Source organism: Emys orbicularis, chromosome 1, assembly GCF_028017835.1.
Source record: "Emys orbicularis isolate rEmyOrb1 chromosome 1, rEmyOrb1.hap1, whole genome shotgun sequence".
Lineage (NCBI taxonomy): Eukaryota > Metazoa > Chordata > Testudines > Emydidae > Emys > Emys orbicularis.
Window position 1 is genome coordinate 69,990,119 of NC_088683.1, and position 26,718 is coordinate 70,016,836.

The 26,718-nt window shown below is 43.3% G+C and overlaps 1 protein-coding gene across 1 annotated transcript in view; it reads right to left on the minus strand.

Annotated features, from left to right (window-relative positions):
• The window catches only part of PTPRB (protein tyrosine phosphatase receptor type B), an 87,141-nt gene that overhangs the window by 6,571 nt on the left and 53,852 nt on the right, over positions 1-26,718 (minus strand). Inside the window, exons 15-31 of the mRNA XM_065413720.1 lie at positions 24,985-25,254; positions 24,050-24,313; positions 23,071-23,334; positions 22,452-22,733; positions 18,512-18,790; positions 15,871-16,020; positions 13,497-13,740; positions 11,247-11,353; positions 9,889-9,988; positions 6,547-6,630; positions 6,413-6,430; positions 6,208-6,289; positions 5,664-5,754; positions 3,029-3,105; positions 2,086-2,220; positions 374-496; positions 6-169 (exon numbers count right to left, since the gene is read on the minus strand). Of these exons, the coding sequence (XP_065269792.1) occupies positions 6-169; positions 374-496; positions 2,086-2,220; positions 3,029-3,105; positions 5,664-5,754; positions 6,208-6,289; positions 6,413-6,430; positions 6,547-6,630; positions 9,889-9,988; positions 11,247-11,353; positions 13,497-13,740; positions 15,871-16,020; positions 18,512-18,790; positions 22,452-22,733; positions 23,071-23,334; positions 24,050-24,313; positions 24,985-25,254 (2,734 nt within the window). The remainder of the gene's footprint in view (positions 1-5; positions 170-373; positions 497-2,085; positions 2,221-3,028; positions 3,106-5,663; positions 5,755-6,207; positions 6,290-6,412; positions 6,431-6,546; positions 6,631-9,888; positions 9,989-11,246; positions 11,354-13,496; positions 13,741-15,870; positions 16,021-18,511; positions 18,791-22,451; positions 22,734-23,070; positions 23,335-24,049; positions 24,314-24,984; positions 25,255-26,718) is intronic.

Genomic DNA, 26,718 nt, shown 5'->3' on the forward strand with positions numbered 1-26,718 from the left:
TATACCTGCAGTGCAGAATGGTTGGTCCGGTGTCCGGAGTCCTGTTGATATAATCCCTTACAGTTCTTACAAACTGGATCAGGGACTGGGTGGTCTCTGGAACTCCATGGTCTGGCCATACTGTGTAATGAAAGTGACGAATGAGCCTCTTTGAGTCAAGCTGCTCTTCCTGTCAGATCACAGAAATGTGGATAATCAGAACAGTTAAGAGGCAGATGTTCTAACACACCACGTCTTTGTAACGAACATCATGTTCTGTTACAGCTGCCACTAGGGAGTAGGTCACTGGAGAGCAATCAGGATGTGTGAAGTTTAACCATTCTAAGTTTTCCTAACAGATTTTTAAAAAATAAAATAAAATAAACAAACATACACTACAAATTTTAAACTCCCTTATTGTCCATTCCGGAAGCACTGACTCAGACAGCATCTCAACTATCAGGTCTCCGTAATACAAGGAATCCTGGTCCAGGGGCCAGTAATGATCGCACTTCACCTGTATGGACAAAGAAAAGAGTTGTCAATAATAACAACAGCTGGAGCCAACCTGTCATATTTAAACAACTTATCTGCTCAATTTTTGCACAGGGTTCCTAACTGTCCCCGCTTCCAGGGAGGCAAGAAGCAGTCATGCATCAGTAGATGGACAATTAAGGCAGCTAAAATAATCCATATACACATGTAATCAACAAAGGACCTAAACACGTGCTTAACTAAGTATGCAAGAGGTCCCATTGAGTTAGGCATTGCTTAAGTACTTTGCTACGTCAGGGCCTAAACAGCAAAAAGCATTTCTACATACAGTTATGATTGCTTGCACTCTTTAGACTATGTTTAAAGCAGAGGTTGATCTGGGCTGATTCGGTGAACCAGTACTTTTTCCTGGAGTGTGCTAGAATCTAACCTTTTATTTAAAAAAAAAAAAAAAAGTCTCTAGCTCTTTTATTTGCTAAAGACAACCTTACACCTTACACGCTTACCTTACATCTTTAGTTGCTAAAGACAACCTTACAACCATACATGATCAGAGTATGAACCAATTCAGTGATATCTACCTGAGTCTGAAGACAGCCTGAAACAACAGCTCTGAAAGAAGCATGCATTGTCTTATTCATGACAAGGGTATCTTAATTATAAAGCCTAATATTTGCAATTTAAATGTCAACATTGTTAACTATTTTACTGTTGATCAAAGCACATGAAAAGAGGAGGGATGATCATATTAAGAAGATCAGCTGTGAGTAGAGTCTTGTCTTGACAACTCAAGAAGATGGAGCGTGGACCACTACTTCCCATGCTTCCCCCCAATTCAATCTCTGGTTTAAAGAGTGATTGGGAATGCAGGGAGGCTGCTCTGGCTTTTAAAAAAAAACAAAACAAATGCAATGGACTTGGATGTAACCATTACCTGTGTGTGTCTATATGGGGGTATCAGGGAAGGAAAGAATATTTACGGTTTTCCCAGTTTAGTCACTTGTTCTGTACCATACATAGAAGATGTTTTTATGGTGGCTCATATTCTGATTACAGCACTATAAGTTTTATGAGGTTGTCATGGACAGTGAAATAAGTAAGTGTAAGGCCCAGAGAAGTTTCATAATTGTAATATACTAACCTTAAATAAATAGACCATGAAGTAATGCATGGTGCTTATCTCATGATCTTTATTGATTTCCACCTTTGTCCTCCCATATCTCAACCCTTTGTACATTGTGCAGTGGGTTCTATTCTTAGCTCTCTCACTGACCCACTGTGTGTGACCTTGGATTAGTCACTTCACCTCTTTGTGCCTCTGCTTCCCCACGTATCCTTTTTCTGTCTTGTCTATTTAGGCCACAAGGGCCAGATGTTTAAAGGCATGCAGGCACCTAACTCCTACTGCAATCAAAAGAGATTTAGGTGCCTAAATAGCTTCAAAAACCTGGTTCTAAGCTCGTAGGGGCAGGCATTGTCTCTTACTACGTGTCACGGCCTAGCATAATGGGACTTTGATCTCAGCTGATGTCTGTGGGTGTTAGTGTCATACAAATAATAAATACAAAATTTAAAAATAGTAATGAATAAGCAAGAAACCTCGCTACTCACTCGGCCCTTCTCGACACACTGGGTTACCATGACAATATTGTGAACATTCTGTTCCCATGCCATCTTCCAGAAATCATCTTTGGTGCCAGGCAAAGGGCCCTGAGTCGCAATGTATTCCCTGCGAAAATTATTGCCCTACGAATTCAGGAAATTCCAGTTAGTTTCTATAATGCCAGAGAAACAGACCTTATAGCAACTGCAAACAAACCACCACTGTTGTGACATCAGCATCTTCACTGCAGCCACAGCTTGAAAACTAAAGGACGCCCTAAACTCTGGAAGCAGAAGGCTGGTGGGAGCAGGGAGGAGGAAGAGAAAGTGCCAGTGTATTTAAATATTGCTGGAAGGTATTTATTAGAATTAGTCAGAGATTTTTCATCTTTCTATTGTGTTCAGCACTGCCCTAGGCATTTTGAACCACTGTTTTTTTTTGTTTTGTTTTGCTGTTTGCCGTTAATTAACTGAGCTCTGGATTGAAATCTGGATCGTTAGGGCTCTCCTATTATCAATCATAATTCCCTGGCAAAGGGCACAATTGTAATCTCAGCCAATTTCACCATAATACATGGTGCAAACACTTTCAGGACGCAATACAAGTCCGGAAGTATGATCTCAGTGATAGCTGTGCTTCTTGCAGAAATTGTATAAAAACAGTGACCTTTCAGAAGTTGTCTTTGGCCAATTATAACAACAATCTTATATGACTATAGCAATCCAGGGAAGAGGTTTTAAGAGCTGACTGAATCAGTCTCAGTTAACTATATGGCAATCAGACATGGCCTTTCAGCACACACACAAAAACAGTTCTCAGACTTTTAGTTAAAACCAGTGAACATATGAAAGGAGGGAGCCCTAAGAATCTAGCTCCATGTTAAGTTTCATAGGAAGGTGAAATTATCATTGGAGAGACAAGGACTATAAAAAACACCACTGAGCCACTTACTGGTATGTAGCTTGCATTAATATAATCTGAGCAAGGATCATCATCTACGTTGGAAAGCTTCACTCTCGACGAATCATCTGTGAAGAAATGTATTACAAGAGGTTTATGCCTAGGTCTTGATTTTTCATCCCTTTCACATAAATGGAAATGTGCCCATGTTAAAATACCAACTGCACTTTCACGGTCAGAGTTGGAAGGTTTGTTTGCAAATGATAGCCACCCACATTTGTACAACACCTTTCACCAGGGGGGTTCCAAGGCACATTGCGGCCGATAACGAGATTGTATGCAAGGAGCTAGAACCGCAAAGGTCCATAGGCGCGTAATTGCCTCGTTCGGCACCTCAGTCCACAATGTAGGTGCCACCGGCATGCTCAAAACTACTGCTAAGCTCCTGCCTACCCCGGTAAGTGTCTACGTTTCCGATGGTGGGCATGTGCAAAGCTGCCTAACAGCTGATACCAACCCACAGCTAACGAACTGCTCAGAACTGTTGCTCAAGCTGAAGCTCCAAAGCAGGATTCTCAAACTAGTGGTTTCCCACCAATCTCACGTGTGGGGCCTGACCCCAGAGATGTTGGGGCACACCTTCAGGATCAGCCATCACACAAATGAGAGTGTGAGCGTCTGTCCCCGAACGTAGTGGCCAGAGTATTCACTTGGGATGCAGGAAATCCAGGTTTAAGTCCCTCCTCCAATTATTTATACTAAGTGGAAAGCTCCAACGGGAGAGACTGAGAGTGATCCACCCACAATACACAATGCCCTGTGGGCTAGGGACTCTCCTTAGATGTGGGACTTGTGGGTTCAAGTCCTGGTTTCAAATCTGAGTGGAGATTTGAAAACAGGTCTCCCACATTCCAAGTGAGTGCTATAAACACAGGGCTATTGGCTACAGTGGGGTAGGTCTCTTGTCTTTCAGGAGAATGGTCTGGGTTTCATCTGCTAGGGCATGGGCTTACCCAGCTCAGGTGTCTAATGTCAGGAGAGGATTCATGGTGGAGAATTCTGAGTGGAGGGAGGTGCCTCCCTCTGGCCTGTCAGGTAAGTAATGGCCCAGACCAATGGGAGCAGATGCCTAAGTACCTTTGTGAATCTGGGCCCTTAGTCCTTCTCCTTCCTTTTGCATGACACTGATGGTTTCACAGGATCCCTGTGTTGGGTGCCTACCTCCCCTCATGCATTGATGGGGAGCCTAAATGTCTAACTCAGAATGGAGGGCTGGGCAGGGCACCTAGTGGTTAGGCACTGCAATGCCTAAGTACCTTTGTGGATTTAGCCCAGGGAGACTTCACCCCATTTTTCCACAGGTGAGCGCAATCCCATTGTAGAGTACAAGCCTCTTCCCTGGTTGTGCTCTGGTGGATGCCAGCTACTTGAAAGAGGTAGGGAGTTAAGGTAATGGTGGGACTATGGCTGCATCCCTCTTTACCTCTGAAGGCAGGGCCAGCTATGCATGGAGGACAGCATACAGTCTTCTCCTTGACAGAACAGCAGTGTCCCCACTTCTTTGTGCAGTCCCCTGGGAAAATGCTGGGTGACTGAGCAAGACAGCATTCCTCCTGAGTCTCTGGCTGCAGAGTTGCCCGTCCAGGGCAGACTGAGACATAAAGGTACCAGAGCGCCATACACACTTTGGGTACTTCTACACGGCAGTTGGGTGGGTACTTCCCAGCACGGGTAGACAGACAAGTGCAACTCTGCTTGAGCTAGCGTGCTACAAATACAAACCCTCCCAGACCTACTGGGTATGTACGTGGGTGGGTAGCCTGAGCCACCGCTCATGCTACCCCCAGCTACACTGCTATTTTAAGTGCACAAGCTACCATATGTCTGTCTATCTGAGCTGCGAAGCACCCTCCAAGCTGCAGTCAGACATACCCATGGAGGGATCCCATCACCACTACTGAAATACAGCCACCTCTGGATAAAACATGGCAACTAACCACGGCACATGGCAATGCTACATGGCAAGAAATTAAGCTGAATGCTACCATAGCCCAATGAAATTGCAGGGGGCTATTTAAGGTAGGCTAATTACCTCCAATAGGCATTCCCCAGGGCTGTCCCCATTCTCATGTGCCACGTACAGTCAGGATCTTTGTCTTGTATGAAAGAGGACTCCTTCAGGATTATCCCCTTGTGCCATGCTGGGGGCACTGTGTACTGCAGGCTCATTATTAACTCTGAAGGAAGCGACTGTCACCTATCGATGTCAAATAAGTGATTTGTGGCAACTAGACAGGTTTGAACTGACTATAGCTGAATGACCAGGGAGCAGGTAGCCCAGTTGCTGATCACACAAAACACACGTGACAAGGTTTCTATTATTCCTACTATCCACCCTGACAGAACCGCTGAAAGGCTAGAACAGCTGAAGCCTTTTATAAACAGAATGAGCACTAGTCATTACGCCTCTGGTGGGAAGTGAAATTTCATGGGAGCTGCTGTTTTAAAGCCGCTCATGGCCATACACCGACAGCATCAAAGCACCAAGGCTTGGCTTGGCAATGCTATTTCATCTCTGACAGGGCGAAACAAGGAAAGGGATATGCTACATGCCCGATCCCATCCTGAAAAGAAGTGAAAAATAGCTGGTGTGATGTAATATTATATATCCAAATATAAAACTTACAGGGCAATATATTATTGTATCGATTTTTCCCTCTGTTCTCCGGCAAAAGCGCTATGTCACACGATTGGTTTCGACCCACATCTTTTAAGTCCTGCAAAAGGCCGAAATGAATGCGAGGTGAAAATAATCAAAGGATGCTACAACACGGAATGTACAGCATGCAAGGCTAAGGAAAGGAAATGATTTTTATTAGACTCAAATTAGAGAACTGGTGGCATGAGCCAGGCACACTTCTGGTAGGCACTGTTCACGATTTGTCACACTCTGCTCACACAACTCAGTCCTGACCCTCAGCACATCCTGGTGGTCCTGTGCTGGGCCTTTGATGAATGGAGGCTGCCAACTGGATCAAGCTGAGCCTAATTAAGTTGTGGTTTTGGCAGCAGGACAAACAGGGTCTAAGCTGAGACTGTCAAACTCATTTTCACTTGTGTGAAGAAGACCCGGGAATGCATGTCTCTGGGGCTGAAGGGTTAGTGAGCCAGAGTTAGCACCCAACCAGTTGGTTCAATAAAGAAATGGTTTGACTGGATTGGATTCGTACCTCATACTCCTTGGACAGGAGGTAGTTGGAATCTGCTTGGAGTTTGGTGAAGTGCCCTTCAAACTGATTTATCTTTATTGGACTAAAACATTCGACAGAAGAAAACAAGACAAAAAACAAAGTTACCCCAGGACAGAACAAGGACATTATTCATCTAATTCATTACAAATGAAGATGTTTTAAATGAAGAAATATTTGCTTTTACCTGGAAATTCTCCGGCTCCTAGAAATAATTTCAAAAGAAAAAGAAACAACTTGTCAGTGAGTGACCGGAGAGACTGTTTCATCTATGATGCCATGTTAAAACAGTTTTCTCTTAGAAACAAACTTTGAGATTACCCTCTCTGCCCCAAGTTCAGATGGACGGACAACGGCCTGTCCCTGCGAACGCTCAGCCTTGCTGTAGGTCGTTCATGGCCATTACTGCAATACAAAGGAAGCTATTCTTACTTTGGTTTTAGTGCTATGTTCAAATGTCAACGTGAGTTGGGCAACGAAAGTATCTTGTGGCAGGAAATAAAGAAAAGGAATAAAAAAAGATGGCTGTTTCATTTGCGGCTCTGAAGTGGATCTTTGCAGCTGCACAGTTTTCCTGTACCTTAGTTTGCTGCAATAGGATAATAATATTATATCATATATAGAAAAAATGGTGTAAAACAATAACAGGCTGCTTTTACCATAAGAGACACAGCCCAAACTACCACTAAAGTGGGTATTAGAGCTAGTCAGGAATTTTTTAACTGACATGCTGATTTGTCAAAACTGAAACTTTTCATGGAAAACCTTTTTTGGGGAACGTTTCTCAGGTCCAGGAGGGAATTTCCAGTGAGAGAGAGAAGCACCCACCCCAGCATAACCAATAGACTGGGTGGGTGCTTCTCTCTCTCACTGGCCAGCGTGCTCACCTGGTATGTCAGAGACCCAGGTTCAAGTCTCTAGTCTGAATCTCCCACTCTGTTTTTTTTTTCCCCTTAAAAAATTTAGAAAGGTCTTGGTTTTGTTCCAACACATAATGAAAAAAAAAAAAATCAAATCCTCAAAATTTCTGCTGACATGGAATTCTCGTTTTCCAGTCAGTCCTAACGGGTGTCCTGTGCAGGGCTGGTACAACCATTTAGGCGACCTAGGCGGTCGCCTAGGGCACTAGGATTTGGGGGACCGCCATTTTCTGCGGCAGCGACCGCGGCGGCCAGATCTTCGGCCACCCAGGTCGCCGCCAGCATTTAGGCGGAGGGAGCTGGGGCAGTAGAGTGCGGGGAGGGCCGCCTGCAGCAAGGGGGGGGCAGGGGTGAGTTGCCGCAGGGGGGGGGTGCCTCAGGGTGGGGAGCTGCCACGGGGGGGGGGGTGTGACTCAGGGTGGGGGTGGGGAGCAGCCGCGGGGGGGTGCCTCAGGGCGGAGGGGGGGAGCTGCCGTGGGGGGGGGTGTGCACCTCAGGGCGGGGGCTTGGGGACGGGGGGGGGCGCAAGGTGGAAGTTTCGCCTAGGGCGCGAAACATCCTTCCACCGGCCCTGGTCCTATGGCAGGATAAGGCCTAACCAACCGATCTGCAGAACATCCCTGTGAGGTAGGTATTATCCCTAGTTCCATGTGCAGATGGGGAACAGGTTACTGCTGCGCTTTTCAGAAGTGCAGAGTGCCTGCAGCTCCCACTGGCTTCAAGTATTGTGGGTGCTCAGCACCTCTGAAAATCAGACCATTTGGGACTTATGAAGGATCAGAGCAGTAGTCAGTGGCAGCACTTGGATAGATTTGGGGAGTTTTGGGAATTCATTCTGTGCTCATTCCACTATTCATGGCCAGTTTACACCCATCTGTTCTTGTGCCAACATTGTCCATTAGCTAAATAGCTCTTCTCCCTTCCTGGTGTTTACTGGCCATGAACAAATTCAGGTTGGAAATTAGAAGGTTTCTAACCATCAGAGGAGTGAGACGCTGGAACAGCCTCCCACTAGGAGTTGTGGGGGCAAACAACCAAACTAGTTTTAAGATGGAGCTTGATAAATTTATGAATGGGATTATATGATGGGGTGCCTGCAATAGCTGGGATCTGGACTCAGTGACTCAGGAGATCCCTTGCAGTCCTACATTCCTATGTTCCACTAAACCACACACATGGTCTCTCCACCTCTGATCACCATTTGTTCCCTCAGAAACCTCTCTTGTAAGTGAAATAAATATTTACCTACTGTATATGACTCAGAAAAATATACCAGCGTTCACTGACCCATTGAACAGAGCTCATAACAAAGAAATCACAATACAGTTCAGAAAACATGCACTTCATATGATTTACATTCAAACTATACAGAGCAAAAATAAATTAGAGGATAAGGGACATATTTTCAAATGCAGGTACCTAAGTAGCAGCCAGGAGAAAATGTATACACCTATTGTGAATGCAAAACCTGCATTTTACTCATGGTAGCGGTGTATGTATACAGATATGTAGGCATGCACTTGTCTGTATGCACAAACAAATGCAAGTTTTCACACAAGTGCACATGCTTTTTTCCATGGTCAGCATCTAGACATCTGCATTGAATTTGGGCTTAAGTGTCTAGAAGAAACTGCTAGAGAATAATTTCATGCAGACTAAGAATTAGAGCTGGTTGGAAAACAATTCCCAACATTTTAAAGAAACATTCCATTCCAACTCCAGGCGAAATGTTGCATTTTCAAAATTTCCCACAGAATAGAAATTCCAAACTTTTTTGACTCAGAAATATCAAAAATTTTCATTTCAATACTGTTAAATGTTTGTTTCAATAAGGTAAAATTATCATTTTATGTTAAAATATTATATTTAATATTTATATATATTTAAATTAAAATAATATATATATATATATATATATATATATGATATACAATTAATATTATAGAATAAAAGTCAGTGCAAAATGAAATGGAACAATAAAGTCAAAACTAAACTTTTTGACATTATTGAAAGAAAATATTTCAATGTTTCCAAAATGAGAGGGTCAAAATGAATCATTTCAAAGTTTTCCCATCAAAAATGTCATTGAAATCAACAAGTTCTCAGGAAAGGTTTCAATGAAGCCACATTTTCTGACAGAAAACTGCTCCAGTGAAAATGTGTTGACCAGCCCTACTAAGAGCCAAAGGTCACATTGCAGCCTTGATCATGCAACTCCTATTAATCAGTGGAAATCCTGTTCCTTAAATCAAGGATAACATGGGCCTTCTTAGTTCAATATTTAATTTGTACAAATGGTGAGGGAAATGGAATGAAGTTTTTGCTTTTCTAAATACAATTTAAAGTTTTCATCCAATTTTACTCCTTCCTCAGTGTCTCAGGCTAGGTCTACACTACAGGGGAGGGTCGACCTAAGATACGCAACTTCAGCTACGTGAATAGCGTAGCTGAAGTGGCGTATTTTAGGTCGACTTACCTGGCTGTGAGGACGGCGGTGAGTCGACCGCTGCCGCGCCGCCGTCGACTCCGCTTCCGCCTCTTGCCGCGGTGGATTTCCGGAGTCGACGGAAGAGCCATCGGGGATCGATTTTATCGCATCTTCACTAGACGCGATAAGTCGATCCCCAATAGATCGATTGCTACCCACCGATTTGGCGGGTAGTGAAGACGTGCCCATAGATGGAAAATCAAATTTCATCAGACCTTGTGCAACAAAAATTTAAAAAAGGGAGTTTCTACTTACCTAATTTTTTGTTTGTAGACAAATAAAGCAGTGACAGCCACCACCATCACAATGAGAAACAAACCAGCACTCACGCCTTCTATAACTCCAAACATGGGCTCTAAGATAGATACACACACACAAAGAGCAAAGGAATTAGATACATACAATGTTATCAGTTAAAGACACTGAAATAAATACAAAGGAATGTCAACTGCATATATATTTGGAGGACTGGGCTTTGATATTACTTCCTTAGTTTTTCAAGAACTTACACCCGTACATCAGGTAGGCAAGAAACAGGTAGAAGAGAAAAAAGTTCTCTCCCTCCATAGAATTAGGGAGTGAAAGAAACAGCAAGATTTTCCAGGAGTTCAGGTCTCCTCCCCAGGCTACAGTAATTCACTGGATTTTTCAAACTGAGTCTAGGATAATTCACTGGGTCAGTCCCATTTGGAGACCATTTATACTGGATGACAAACCCATTTCATTCTCACATCCAGAAAGTAACTGTTGCCTGGATTCAAGGGTTTTTGAGGCTTAGTCAGTGTTTGGAAAGTGTATTGAGAGCCTTGTATCAAGGGGCTGTGTTATTATTTATTGTTTGTATTGTAGCAGTGACTAAAGACCCTCAGTCAGGGACCCCACCTCTATTGGGCAATGTGTTCCTTCCCAAACAATTTATAACCTACGGGCTTATTGCTCCACCATAGCCGAGATGGGGGCACATAGGGGGCTGGTTGTGGCTCCCAGATCCTGTGCTGCTTGGCCACGGCATAAGTTAAGAGTTGCTGAGGAGCAGGTCTAACTCTGGCATAAAGTCCCTAGGTGACCTTACACCGTGAAGGATCAGCATAGTTCCGCCACACCTCCCTCCCACCTCTGACATCTCCCCGACACCCTGGACACATGGGACAGCTGGTGCAGGAGGTGGTTAGATCATCTCTGCCAGTTTTACACCAGAAGAGACCTCCCCTGCACCAAGGGAAATTTCCACTAGCCATTTCTGTCCACTTTGAGCAGCTTGAGTGGCAGAAAGCAGACTGGAGAATCTAGCCCTACGTATTATTTCTATCCCAAAGGATGCTGCACAGTCCTCACTCTCTTGCTTGCTCACTCGCTCCCTTTTAAAGCGAACACCTATAATCTGTAGGAAGCTTTATATTTCTAAAGGAAATCATGGATGGAAGGGGAAGCATCACAGCTATTGTTTTAACCGACAGTGCTGAATACCAAATATTAACTGGCGGAGAGCTGAATCTCAAAGTAACTCAGTTCAGCAACAAAGTCCTTGCTGCACTCTCCTACCCACTCCAACACCAATGGGTGTGATACCCATGTAACTGGTACAGTTAGTAGAGAATAAAGGAGAAACTCACCTGACTCAGTAGTGATTGGTAAAGAGAAAAATGTATCTGAGAAGAGTGGCTCAGTGAATTCCCTCAGGTCTTCACTAAAGAGCTGGGTGAAAGCTCGGATACTGATCCTGAAAAAGCAGAAGGGTTTATTAGATCTGTTTGGGAGTTGGTATCAAATAGGAGAAAAATAAGGTTAACACAGAAATAGCAAAATCACAAAACAGGGCTTCCTGACAAAATTTACTAAGTACATTTCCTGTGTCTTTTAACTACTGTTATTGTTATACCTTTTGTTGTTCAGCTTCTGCTTTAGTGAGAGTTTCAAAGCCAATATTTTTAGCATCTCAACAGTTCATTCCATTTTTTAGTATCTTTTGCTCAACAATATGTGGGGAAAATGAAAGGACTAGATACTAGATGACACTTACAACATATTAAACTTGAGGAAATAAAATTCTGCCTAAGTGTGATCAGCAGGAAGGCTTATATATCGCAGCGTGTTCTTTGTATAGGGCTGCAGTAAGCCAAAAAAACTGCTGACTAGCTGATCTATGGATATGTTAACTGCCCTCAATACTATCATATGGGGACTTGGATTTGGATTACATTCTATGCTCCTGATCCTGCACACACCTTTGCATGTGAATAGTCATATTCTGGACCTACTTCCATCTCTCCTAATATTAGTCCTGTAAATGGACTACTTATGTGCGTAAATGTTTTCAGGATTGGGGCTTTGTTACCTTAGGCTACCGGGGATCATGAAAGTAGTCCCATGAGCTGGACAGACTAATCACAGTGAGCGGTGTCTTTGTTGGCTTTAGGTCTTTGCTATTTTCACAAGCTCCTGATTGCCAAAAATTTGTCACTGAAAATCAATCAACAAATCCGTTCACATGAACACATTGATTTGATTGGACACATGGTGGCCGTTCTTTGACTGGATGAACATAGTTCTTAAGTAGGTTTCTGATACAGACATGCACAATGAACAAAATCAAAAATTCTGCAACATTCAATTGAAATTCACTGTTTAACTCCATGACTTTTCCTCTCAGCAAATTCATTTCTAAGAGCATTCACAGAAAGCAAAAGGAGCTCAAATGAAGTCCAAGCAAATTCATTAAAAAGCTGAAATGAGTGTCTGTGAATGGTTTGTTGATCTAGTCACTCAGCTCTCATTGTGGCTTTGGTAACCTGTGGTGGAGGTTCCTGCCGACCAGCTGATAGAATTTAGAATCAAAGAAGTTAAGAGGTAGAAATCCTTACTCACAGTAGATCTCATTCTGAGAAGGGATAAGTGGGCATAATTTCCACTGAACCCAGCTAGAGCCCACTTGAAAGCTGCTTTCACTTCAATTGCACAACTGCCCCATCAAGTTTCTAATAGTCCACATTTAGTAGCTAAGCTTGATTTAATGCTGCAGGGAAAAGTAATTACATTTAATGTGAAGCTGCAGCTTCTAAATAAACATACATGTTATCCAGTTTGTCTGAAATACAAATCATAATTGTTTGGGGATATTACTTCAAATACTCTAGTTTTTGGCTAAAATCTAAGGCCTAGATGCTGGGTCACACAGCTGCTTTCTGCTGTGCTGTAGGTGCAAAGTGGCCTTAAGGTAACTGGATTCAGCCCTTGGAGGTTCATGCCAGTGTAGAGGACTCAACAGGAGGTGTACACGTGCTCTAGCAGCTCCCACACCACGCCCGACTATGGCTAAATCTTCCCTTTGTCCTGGTGAGCCTCAGCTGCTATACAGGCTTCCTGAGTCTGCTGGAAGCTGGCACAGGGTAGAATAGCCTTTGGGTTGCTCTAATCTGCACCAGCAGATTGGCCTGGTGCAGCCTGTCCACAGAATTAGAGGAACACAAAACTACCTTTGCATCTCCTGCTCCCCCCCTTTTAGCTGTCCCGAATGCTCCCCTGACTCAGCTGCTGATCCAGCCCTTAAGTCTCTCCACAGAGAAATTAGCAACTGTAGCAAAGTTCTCCATCAAAGTAAAAGAGATAAAAGAGGCCTTTTCACTGCACGGAGTTTTGCACATAATGAATTGTAGCATTCCCAGGCTGGTGAAGGAATTGTTTATATATTACCTATAAGATGGGGCAGGGACAAAGCTTTTATAAATTGCACAATACAACACAGAGAATACTATGTAACACAGGTTATTAATCTATGGCAGCTCAAGTACATCAGGCATCGAGATAGCATAGTACCTAATAATACAGCACATCTCACACAGCACAATTACCACAATAAATCTAACCTGTAGGCAGTCCTTGGCTTCAGTGGCCCGTCACAGAATTTCTGCTGATTGGGATCACATTTTCCTCCCAGACTTTCCATCTCAGCTCCAAGCTTAATGTCAAAGCTCTTATAGTTGCTGTCAAGGTTTTCAGCACATTTGCTTGCGAAATAGTTTGTCTGATAGACACGTATGGAATTGTTATGTTTGTATTCCATGTAGGAAGGTAACGGGTGCTGCTGATCTGGCTTCAGCTCTTCACTGCCTAGGAAAAAAAATGGTAAAAAAAAAATTGCACATCATATGCCACAGCTCTCGTGCTATTCGTGCAGTAAATATCTAAGGCCCAGGGCACCAATAGACATATTTAACACTTGACAAACTTCTGTACTTTGTCTGGGAGGTAGCATGGTCTAGTGAATAGAGCATGGGACTGGGAGTTAGCTACCTGGGATCTATTTCTAGCCTGACCCTAAACTGTCGTATGACCATAGGCAAGTCACTTCCCTCTGAGCCTCCGTTTTCCCATCTGCCAAATTACCTTCTTTTGTAACTCACTTAAAGAAACACACTATATACGAATTGTTATTATTAACCTTAACTGCAGGGGTCATTAGTAGCTATGTTATCTTTACAAACAACAGCTGGTCTTGTGTGGCAATCTGATCCCCAGGAGAAGAAGCAGAATACAGCAGATTCCTACAGCAAACAGCAAATTCCTACAGATAGGAAATTATGTGTTTCAAAGCAACCTGGCGCTGTGGTTTAAAAAGCTTCTTACAGTCTGATAAAGACTGTGCTATACCGTCTTCAAAACTGTTAAGCCACATGAAAGCCACCTTCTTTACAGAGACCTCTACAGACTCAAATTACTGAGTGTCCTAAAGAAATAATCTGCGCTTTTCTTAAGTGAGTGATGCTCCACACACTGCTGACTTGTGGCACAATTCCTTAAATTCAAGTCTTAGGGTATGTCTCCACAGCAGCTGGAGGTAGACATGCCCAGGCCAGCTCTGATCAATCTAGTGTGCTGAAAATAACAGCAGAGCCGTGGCTGCACATAGGGTGTCAGATGGGAACCACCATTTGCTCCACTTGTTAGTGTGCTATATCAATCAGAGCTAGCATGTGTATATCTGCCTGAGCTGGGAATTACACCTCCAGCTCCAACATAGACATACCCTTAGTATTTTTGGACTGAGCCTAGCTCAGTGTGTTCCAGGCACACTGTCTTCTATTTGAACCCACACTGCATGCTGGTCTATGGGGACATTTTTGGATCGATGCTGGCTTGCCTGGCTAGATAACTCAGGGCAGTTTGCTCTCTCTCTTCTAGATCCCATTCTAGAACAGTATGCACAGGGCGGTTCTGATGCCTTGAGAAGGTTGTGTGAATCACTCCTGCTGCATAATTCTGCCTTCCACCCCCACCCCTGCCATCTGCCTCCTTCCACAGGGGGTTAAAAAAAGTAGCCAGTGGGTACAGAGAATAGTTGCAATAGGAAACGATTGTAGTCCCCAGAAATGAATCCTGATGTTTTATTATTTATGATAGTGCCTAAGAGGGTCAGCTGTGCTAGGCGCTGTACCAATATATAGTGAGAAATAGTCCTTGCCCCCAACGAGCTTACACTCTGACTAGACAAGAACGACACAGGGTGGGAGAAAAAAAGGATTATTTTTACATGAGAACAGAGGCACAGAATGATTAAGTGACTTACACAAGGTCACAAAGGGAGCTTGTGGCAATGTCAAGAATTAAACTTGGATCTCCTGAGTCCTAGTTTAGGGCTTTAACTGCAAAGCTACTCTTCTTCTCTACAGGATAGCACAAGGAAGGAAATACATATGCACTCTATGGGGACATTTTCTGCTTCGATTTACACTGGTGTATGTGAGAGCAATTTGCCTCATGAAATAAACAACATGAATCATTTTATTCAGACTGTAAGCTACCTTTGTTTTCTAATAACGACTTATCAGGCAACACTAAGGCAACAGAAACTGTAGCTGAGACACACTCCTACCTGCTTCAAGTTAGTGTCTAAGCTGCATTATTGAATCAGTGCATAGCAAGACAGTCTGTCCCATTTCTATTCTCCGAGACATTCGCTTTGAGTTCTCTCATCTTCTAAGTAAGGAAACTGTCCAAACATGTGGATGGTAACATCCCAGAGAATGAATATAACTCTGTCCTTAACTATGGTGCCAGTGGATACTGGACCTCTGGATCTAAAAGCTTCTCCCTGCTGAGTTAAAGGACCAGGTTCATTGGCTTGGATGCAGAAGCAGATCCATACACCTCTTCTCAAATCTGGCCAGTAGATGAGGACAAATACCCTCCTTGTGTTAATATGGGTTACAGAAAGAAACCTATTAATTAATGAAAACTTACCATCGGCCTCTCTCACAACCACAGTAAAGTATTTCACAGCTCCATTGGTGTCACTGAACCAGCTGCAGTTGAAAGTAAAGTTGATGGAAGATTTGGTAATGAGTGCATCCTTTTTGTTCACTCGGATGTGTAGAGGTGGAGGAGGGGGGCCTGGGAAAGAAGAGAGTGGGAGGGGGAAATAAAGTACATCACCATCTATATATTTTTAATTACATAATAACAACAAGTGAGGTGCAAATCTCAACAAAACTCAACCATTTAAACCCAATGTCTCTCATATTATGCTCTTTGCAGTCACAAAGTGTATCCCTCTTCAGCAGAGAAGCGGCCAGAAGATGTAACAGACCAGCAGTGTTTTAAACATGACAGAGGCAGCTCCTTACAGTAGGATTTCTTGCAGAAGCTGCCCAGGATTGCATTAAAGTCTCATTAAATCCACACAGTCTTAAATTATAGCCGCTAAAATAGCATTTTCAGAGGTGGGTTCAATCCAGGTACTTTGAGACCATTGAGGCTGCAGATAGAAATTTGCTTTTAAACAGCTAGATTTCCCCCTCTCACACCAAATGGAACAATAAACAATATCCAAGGAACAATACACAACACGGAATCAATTAAGCAAATAATTTACACATGGATGATCTGATATCAGATTTACAGTACTGCTTCCATAGGGAACTGTCATTTGTATCAGCCATATGTCTAAACAAGCTATACGTTGAACAGTGATACATCAGGAACTAAACGGAAAAGGAAAAAGAGGGAGGGGGAAATAAAGCACATCTGATGCAAGCCTCCCAATGGAACACTACGGCACTGTAATAGAGATCGCAGCTAAATGTTTTCAATAACCTATACAGCCACATATACTGTGTCAGTATCTACTGTTTAATAGTCGTGGCCAAAATTTAAAGGGTTTCAGTGTGGATAAGGAACCAATAGTTCACATGCTTATTTGAAGCCTAGCCAGATATCTTTGATCTGTAAGACGAGTCTGGAATTCTTGGGAGAGCTGGCTCCCTCGTGGTATTTAGACAGTCCTGCTTCCAGGGTCAACCAGAACCTGATAGTGCAGAGATGTCTAAAAATGAAAATAATGGAGAACAGTTAAGCCTTCAAAGAAGTTATGTTGCTGTTTCTGGTGCTGCTCAGGTTAGCTCTGATTTTATCTGAACTCATAGCATCTCTTGTAGTAAAGAGACAGTGCTTGGTTGCAATTCATGTGAAGGGTGGGTGTTACCACGCTCTTTTTTCCCAGGCTCTGGGCAGGGCCCCAGCACTCATTGGGGTCACAGCTCTGGAATGTCTGGGTGGTTTTCCCACTCCCAGTCCTAAGAGGCCAGGCCCACTGGCTGGGCCCCAGATAGCCTGCCCCTTCCAGGGTTTTCAATGAACAGAAGAAAGGGGAATTGACCCAAATGAATGGTCCCAAAGCTGGGTTAAGGCTCTCTTCCTTCAGAGGGCACTCATCAGGCTGTGGCCCTAATCCAAGTTCACCAACACACAGAGAGGAATAGTCTCCTTTCAAGGTGAGTCAGCATCAGGTTCTCCCTTCCTTCAGGGAGGGGCCATTGGGCAGTGGCTGCCCAATAGGGCTCCTACATTCAGCCATCCCTTTTTCCAAGATCTGCTCTCCTCCCTGATCTGTCATCAACTGAACTGTGTTTCTCCCTTTTAAGTTCCTCCCTCCAATTCTGACATCTCTCAGCTGAGTCCCCATTAGCTCATTAACTCCTTGTTGCCCAGTGTAGGATTTGTATACCCCATCACAGAGGGGTTTTTTTAGTGACTGGACTCGGTAGTTCTCCTTGGCTTTACACAGCCAAGGGGGGACTGGTGATCAGACCTCTCAATCACACTATACTTCATCCATCAACTATACTTCATGGAACATTTGGCCTTGGGGGTAATTAAGGCTCCCTGTCATGCTGTACCACCCAGAATGGAGGTGACCCATGGATTGCCACAACTGGCTGGCAGTACCTCCCTCCTTGTGTATGTTGTTGAGAAGCTGCAAGCTGCCATTTGCTACCCATCTGTAGCCCAAGGGAGGAGCCACAGGCGAGTATGGGAGGACTCTGCAGAGCAGTGCTCCTCCTTCATCTCCACTGCCTGAGGCAAGCTCATCATCTGAGAGAAGAGGGAGTAAAGCCTGAAGAAGAGCCACTGCCCCAACTTCCTGAAGGCTCTAGGTAGCTTCCCACTATTTTGACTTGGCGATGGCATTTGGTGAGAGGAAAGGGCCAGGGGGTAGCAAAGAGGCAAGCCTGGGGGAGAACAAAGGGGCAGTTGTAGGCTGTATGTTGTGCCACGACTGACAGATTATAACAATTGTTTTTAAGTTTGTTCTCACTGCATGAGTCAAATAAACCAGTTTTACAATATGATTCACACAGTGATAAAACATCCTTTAAAGCAAGTTTTATAGTTTAAGTGCCTTATAATCTGGCACAGCATGCAACTAAACACAGGTGTTCCCCATTTTGGTCACTGGTCACACATTTTGGTGGCTGGTGAGACACAACAGGCAGGTCTGGAGGTCAAAAAGTCTGCTGACTAACCAACCAGATGATAGATTATCCCTGTTCACCTTCTCCCTCCATGCCACTGTACCTATGTATTTGGTACATCAAGGACTTACGGTCTATCATAGTGATGGTGCTGTCTTCAACTACCTCACTAGTCATGTCTGCAGACTGCACTTTGATGGACACCAAGTATCTCTTGTGGGGTACTAGCATCATGATATTTTGCAAAGATCTTTCTTTCTCTATCCTTTTGGAAAACTCAACTTCTCCAGTGTCCATTTTTTTGCATTCAATGCTATATCCATCGAAGTCAGAGTCAGGCGGGGTCCAGGAACATGCAATGGCAGTAGAGTTTTGTGGCCGGCAGTGAAGGTTTTGTATTCTTTCTGGTCCTAAAGATGGAGGAGAGGTTGAAAAGTTGAAGTGTAATGTAACAGAGGACATGCATTATACATTTTGTGCTCACTCTATGGCTCAGGCCATCATTCTTAGCACTTGAGTCTAAATTAATCATTTAATTAGAGCAAAGGGACTAAGAGTCAGGATTCCTAGCTCTACCGCACACTTGCTGAAAGATTTTAGGCAAGTCACTTGACCTCATTTTATCTATGTGTAAACTGAATTAATGCCATCGACCTCCAAAGAACTGTGACTTGTCAGTAATTAATTGTAAAAAAACTTTTCAGATCTTCTGAAGAAAGCTACAATAGGAATCCAACATATTATTAGAACTATGGTACAACTGGAGCTTAAACCTAGTTATAAAAAACCTCATCATACAGCGTAATTAAAATGCATACTTCTTACAATTAAATGTCCATATTATATAGCACACACTCTACAGTGAAAGGCACAAATGTTTAACGTGCTATTTATAAACTTCTCTTTTTCCTTTCAGCCTTATTTTCCACAATTGTCCAAATAAATAAATTATAGCTGAAGAACCAAGTACTGTACAATGCAAAAGAGGGAGCTAAAATAGCAGGAATTAGTAAATTACCCCTCAGCTCCTTGTAGCAAAAATACAAGGTTACTAAATAATATAAGATCATTTAAAATGTTCTAATTAAAGGAATACATTTTGACACAGCACCACAAAAATGAAATTAAATCAAGGCATCATTGTCAAACTCTAACTTTCAAGGTGAAAAACTAGAGATGCATGTTAAAAAAAAACACCACCCCAAAACCAAAAAATCAACAACTAAAAACATTTGGATAATACTTGGAAAAAGGTCTAACCCAGGGGTTGGCAACCTTCGGCACGCGGCCCATTGGGGTAATCTGCTGGCGGGCCGCGAGACATTTTGTTTACATTGACCGTCCGCAGACATGGCCCCCCCGCAGCTCCCATTGGCCGGGAACAGCGAATCGCGGCCACTGGGAGCTGCGGGGGCCGTGCCTGCGGAGGGTCAACGTAAACAAAATGTCTCGCGGCCCGCCAGCGGATTACCCCGATGGGATACATGCTGAAGGTTGCCGACCCCTGGACTAACCACTGTTGTCCTTTGAGATGCTAAATATAAAAAGCCCAAGTTTTTCAAAAAAGTGATGAATAATTATAGGTACTAACTTCTGACACTTTAAAGTGGCCAGATTTTCAGAGGGTAGGTGCTTAGCACTTTCTGAAAATTAGGCCCCCTTAAAAAGTTTGGGGCATCCCAAGCCATCAGTCACTTCTGAAAATCTTGGCCTGAGCACTCTTTTTGAAACAAATCATCTTACAATTACAAAGTATCAACTAAGGAGTACAGTGACCCAACCTAATAAACATGCCCATAATGTTAAGGCCTTTACATTTCCCTCCAGCATAAAATCAATGCAAAGAACAAACTGATCACAGACCTCTGCAGGAACAAAAGGACAAAAGTGAACAGTATTTTCCTTCTAGAATGTGACCCTGTGATTTCCACCCACTTATATCAGGTGTGAATTTCCACTGAGAGAAGTCACAGAGTACATAGTAAATTTTTTTGGTTAAGATTTTGACTTATACTCTGTGTGTATATGTACACGCATGTACACACTCACCCGCCTGCATCCCCCCAAAGTATAGACCAAAGCTTCACCAAATATCTGTCACGTAGCTTAGCTTTTTCATGACTCCTCTCCATCCACCCTCTCGGCCCAACTCCTTTTCAAACATAGCCCAGTTTTGCAGGTCTTTTGTGGAAGAAAACTAAGGGGGCTAAATGGTGTGTGCATATGAATGTCCTTACCATTCCCCTTTCCCCTCTATATGGCACTATCACTAATAAGACTTTTTGCTGTAGTTACACTGCCTCCTGATGTGATTAGGGGAAGAAGCATAGCAGCTGACATCTTTATTCTGTCCTTTTACTTCTCCAATTGGCACTTTGCATTCAAGTGGCAAAATTTTGCTATTTTGCCGCTTGAAATGTTTGCAAGGTGTAACATGCAAAGAAACAAAAGGGTATAAAATGAAAGTTTAGGCCATCTAGTCTACATTTAGCAGTTAATATCTGCAGTTTATCACAAGACTAGTAATTCAGTTGAATAATCAGAAATGGAAACCACAACACAGTCCTCTCAAGGGTAAGAGGACAAAAGTCACATGACCTATGTGTGAATCTGGTTTGCTGTGTAACCAGGAGCGGCGCCAGGGTTTTTGGCGCCCTAGGCGGGGGTACTTCCGCGCTCCCGGTCGTCGTCGGCAATTCTGCGGCAGGGGGGTCCTTCCGCACTCCTGGTCTTCGGGGCACTTCGGCGGTGGGTCCCGGAGCGAGGGAAGGACCTGCCGCAGAATTGCCGCCGAAGACCCGGAGCGTGGAAGGACCCCCCGCCACCGAATTGCCGCCAAGGGCGGCAAAATGCCCCCCCCCCCAAATCCTGGCGCCCTAGGCGACCACCTAGGTCACCTAAGCGCCGGCCCTGTGTGTAACATATGAAATGCCCATCTCAACAGGGCATGTCTATGAAGTATTTCACTGTGCAAAATATGTGTTTTAGTTACACCATATGAGGTACAACATATGACCCAAAGTACAAATTACTGTACGTTCCAAATAGTTCCCCATGGTTTAGCTATTCTGCCCATTTCAGGACAGACTTCTCACCAGACTGTTAATGAGATCAGCTGGACACAGATAAATATGGGTGGAAGCCACAAACATTGACAAACAGCTATTGAGAGGAAAGGAACTCTTTGACTTTACTTTTTCAAATCTACTATACCCAAGTCCTTCTTGTGCCCCAGGAACACACTTCCTTTTTGATTGCTCAAAATATCTTGATGGAGCCACTCCACATTTCAGAATCTAAATAATCCTGAACTTCAAAAAAGTTTGGATTTGAATCAGAGACAGGCCAGCAGCAAAAATTGACAAAAGGCTTAGAAAACCTGACCTTTGAGGAAGTTAAAAAAAAACCTGGGCATGTTTAGTCTTCAGAAAAGAAGACTGAGCGGGGACCTGATAACAGTCTTCAACTATGGTAAGGGTTGTTATAAAGGGGACAGTGATCAATTGTTCTCCATGGCCACTGGAGATAGAACAGGAGGTAATGGGCTTAATCTGCATCAAGGGAGATTTAGGTTAGATATTAGGGAAAATGTTCTAACCATAAAGTTAGATAAACTTTGGAATAGGCTTCCAAGGGAGGGTGTGGAATCCTTGGAGGTTTTTAAGAACAGGTTAGACAAACACCTGTGAGAGTTGGTCTAGGTTTACTTGGTCCTACCTCAATGCAGGGGGCTGGACTTGATGTCTTCTCGAGGTCCCTTTCAGCCCTACATTTCTCTGATTCTATGATAAATCGAAACCTGGAGCCAAATAGTCCAGAATTTCAGGAATGTTTTGATCTGGATCTGAATTTTGCAGCTTGTGTTCATTTCTAATCTTTAAATACTTGCTGTAGGGCAGGACAAAGAAACATTTTGATTTCCACTTGAATCCATATCCAGACATTCTTGAGTCAGCTAGTAGAAATTAATAAATGCTTAACTGGGATGGGTAAGATTTAACTCATTGGCCGCACTGTTTCAGCATCATCTCCAGATGAGCACTAAGGGTTCAATAAAAAATGGGTTCCTACTTGTTCTCACAGTTCCAGACAGTGATTGACTGTATGTCTTCCAGGTGTTGCCGCTGACGCTCCTGACACTGAAATTATAGAGCCGCCCCGGTCGAAGGCCATACATGATGCGTCCCTTTGATCTGCTGTTGCTGTACGGGTTGAAGACTGTAAGGGAATCTCTCGGGAACCATTGCAACTCAAAGTCATCATAATCCGTCCAGTCTGGGGGACCCAGCCAGGTGATTGACAGGGAGGTGTTTGCAACATCAGCAAATGATACAGCACTAGGAGGACTGGGTGCTAGACAGAAGGGGCAAAATGAAAAAAAAAAAGTCTCATGACATTTGCACACAGGATTGGTGTGTGAGACAAAACAGACATTATCTTAGACTTCTTCATTTCTCTTCAGCCTCTGCACAGTAACATTGATAAGAAACAGGACTCCGAACAAACCAGTCAGACTCTGATTTATTTCCTGCCATTAATGTAATACCATTTATGATTGTCTTACTTGTACTTTTCTATGCCTTTAATAATTCATGCAATAAAAATCTTATCTCAGAATAAATCCATCACATACCAATGAACTTCTGTAAATTCTGACAGTTGGGGGCGAAAAGCCACTGCAGTTCTTTACCTGTTCTTCCCTCAGTCTTTGCTGTATTGGTCAGGTCACCGCTGTGGGTCACTACAACCAGGGTGTACTTTCTGCCAGGAACTAGGCCCAGGAAATGCCACTCTCTCAGGTCTTTCCCATTCCTTGTTTCCTTCTGTGTGCCATTTGGGTTATAAAGATTCAGTTCATAATAATCTACATCTCCTGATGCCGGTCCCCAGGTGAACCACAGACTGTCCGTCATGTTTCTGTTGGAGCCGTTGAGATTAATAACTGGGGCTGGAACTGAAAGAGAGGGTACACAGTTACTACATGCTGAATGTTTTGGGGAAGAATAATGCTACGGTAGTGCTGTGATAGTGGCCATATAAAGATCTAGAAGATACATAGCACAGGTGGCCAAAAAACAGGAAACAAATTTTGGGAATTTCAGTGTGTGTGTGTCGGGGGGCGGGCGGGAGTAGTGGGAGATTAGAGGAGGTTTTGCGGGAGCAACATAGCTCTTACAAATGCCTACAACACCCTGCCATCTAGCAGTGTGGAGACAAATGGTAAGCTGAAACTACTGCTGACCATGAATAACTTTTTCATTTCACTGTTAGCTACCTTGTCTTCCCTCTTCCCCATTTGTTTTGCCCACTTGTTGCATCTTATCATAAACCAGTGTTGTAAGCTCTTTGGGGCAGAGGGCTGTCTTTTTATTTATACCTGTATAGCGCCTAGCACAATAGGGCTCCTGCCCTTGATTGGGACACCTAGTACCACTGGGCTCCAGATAATAAATTAGGGCAATATTTATATTTTTATTATCTGAAAACAGTGGTCACATAATTTAGAATTTAGCTTCCTTTTAGGTAATGCCTTTGATGTATCAAGACAGTTTGGATACTTCTAGCAGCTTTACTAGACTCTAGTACCAGCTTTTGGCTATTAGAGTAGCTCACCGATATCCTTAAGGAAGATTTAATTGGGGATGGATTATCCTGCTAGATGCTCCTACCTGTTCTTCCAAATACAGATGACTCATTTGTGAGCTCTCCACTGTGGGTAACAATCACCATTTTATACATCCTGCCTTGCCGCAAGTTCTGGAAAGAACACTGCTGGAGGTTCTGGTCCCCTGAAATTCTGCCCTGGAGGGATTTGTCTGGATTGTACAGAAAGATATTATAGGAGTCCAGTTCTCCCTGGGAGGTAGTCCAGCTGAATGATAGGCGTCCATTGGTGTTTTCTGTGACCTTCAGATTTGTGACAGCGGCTGGGACTGGAAACAGGGATAAATACAGGAGAAAATGTCAGAGTTACTAGTAACTAAGCTAAATCTCAGTAAAATGACGCTTATGACTAGAAGAAGTTTCTGTTAAGCCACTGAGAACTACATTCACATAACGTAAATGCACAAAAACAATGACGTCCAGAAACAAGATGAAAACTTTTGTAAGTTATAGATGCCATTTAGCAACACATATGTAATATGTGTGATACCCAACAGGCTCAATCCTCCAGTCTAGACTCACACAAAACTTCCCTTTAACATCAATGTGAAGTTTTTCCTGAGAAAAGGTTGGCGACACCTGCAGTATATTTGTATTCAACTTGGCGCTAGGATCCTATATAAGCCAAGTGAATTTAAGGATAGATAATGAAAGAGTTAACATGGCTATATAATGGATATGCTGAGAGATCCTTAACTATAGCAACACTCCTCAACTCTCTGCTTCAATATACAATGCACTACAACCTGGAAAAGCCACACCACTTTGTAAGCAATTTTCAATTTTTTACATTAAACATATGTCAGAAAAACGATGCATTGATATCAGGAGACTGGTTCCTATTGGAGCTTTTTGGATAACTAGATATTTGGATGAATCATTATATTCATACCATATCTTACTGCAGATACTGTAAATAAGGCTGAAATGTTCTAACTACCTGTTCGGCCTTCGGTTTCTGCTCGTCTGCTGAAGAGCCCACCGCTGACTGTCAACATTTGCACTTTATACTTCTTGCCTGGTATTAAATCTTCAAATTTGTGCTGTTTAGCAGTTGCTGGCTCTGATTTATTGCTCAGAAGGATACCTTGCTCAGTCAAGAGCAGGATGTCATATCTCTCAGCCACTCCAGGAGCACTGTGCCAGGTCACTAACAAGGAATGACTGCTGTAGGCATGATCTGCAAATAATCCCTGGACAGAGGCAGGAACTGGGAACAATTAAAGAGATTGTGAGGTTAATTTTGTATCACTTAATATGTGTTTGTGGATTATCTTAATTAACTATGAAAAATATTTATGTATGTCGGCACATACAGATGCATGTGGTGTATGTATTGTGACAGACCCAGACCAGTGGGGTACAGGAGTCTGGTAGAGGGCAAATACACTGGTCACTGGATGAGTAGTTTTCTGTTCCCTGAGTGACCAGAGCAGGGGCTGCACTAGAGAACCTGCTAGAACCAGTTAAGGCAGGCAGACTAATTAGGACACCTGGAGCCAATTAAGAAGAAGCTTCTAGAATCAATTAAGGCAGGCTAATCAGGGCACCTGGGTTTTAAAAAGGAGCTCACTTCAGTTTGTGGGGCGAGTGTGAGGAGCTGGGAGCAAGAGGCGCAAGGAGCTGAGAGGGTGTGCTGCTGGAGGACTGAGGAGCACAAGCGTTATCAGACACCAGGAGGAAGGTCCTGTGGTGAGAATAAGGAAGGTGTTTGGAGGAGGCCATGGGGAAGTAGCCCAGGGAGTTGTAGCTGTCATGCAGCTGTTACAGGAGGCACTATAGACAGCTGCAGTCCACAGGGCCCTGGGCTGGAACCCGGAGTAGAGGGCGGGCCCGGGTTCCCCCCAAGCCTCCCAACTGACCTGGACTGTGGGTTCTCCCAGAGGGGAAGATCTCTGGACTGTTCCCCAACCCACATGGTGAATCTCTGAGGCAAGAAAATCTGCTAATAAGCGCAGGACCCACCAAGATAGAGGAGGAACTTTGTCACAGTATGTATATGCACGTGCACACACACCCAATTCCTACACAAAAACTACTTTCAGATGGAGTTACGCTTAAGAAAACCCATCAGTAATTTAGGGTAAGATGTATTACAGGGATCTTGTAATTATCTCCAAACCAAACATTATACATTCAGGAAATTCAGAGTGAAGGTTAAACTTAAAAAAAAAAAAAAAAAAAAAAAAAAAGTATGAATGTTTATCTATGGAAATGCATCAGTAGGGCACCCAAACAACCTTAACTCTGCACCAAGTACCATGCAATAATTATATGATTATGGTTAAGGCACTTTAGAACTTGTAGATTAGATTAAACGGATTTTGAAAGACACCGATTTTTTTGTTCTACCAATAGTGGTGAATTGAAATAATTTCTATTAAACTCTACTTCATAAAATGGACTAAACTGAGCTGAAAAGACAGCTGGCAATCTGATTGGGGACATTTGTACTCAAGGAGGTACAGGCCTTTTTTGAAATTCTGTAAACACTGGAAGTTAAACTGGAAGGACAGCACATGGGAGACTAGATGGAACGTGAGCCATTGTGGTCCTGATTTCTGAACATTTTGGCTGCACATCTCGCTTTCATAGTTTGTATACAACACTCCAACATCATTAGAAAAGTTGCCTGTTATGCACATCTCTGTTCATTGTGTCTTCCCTATATAAA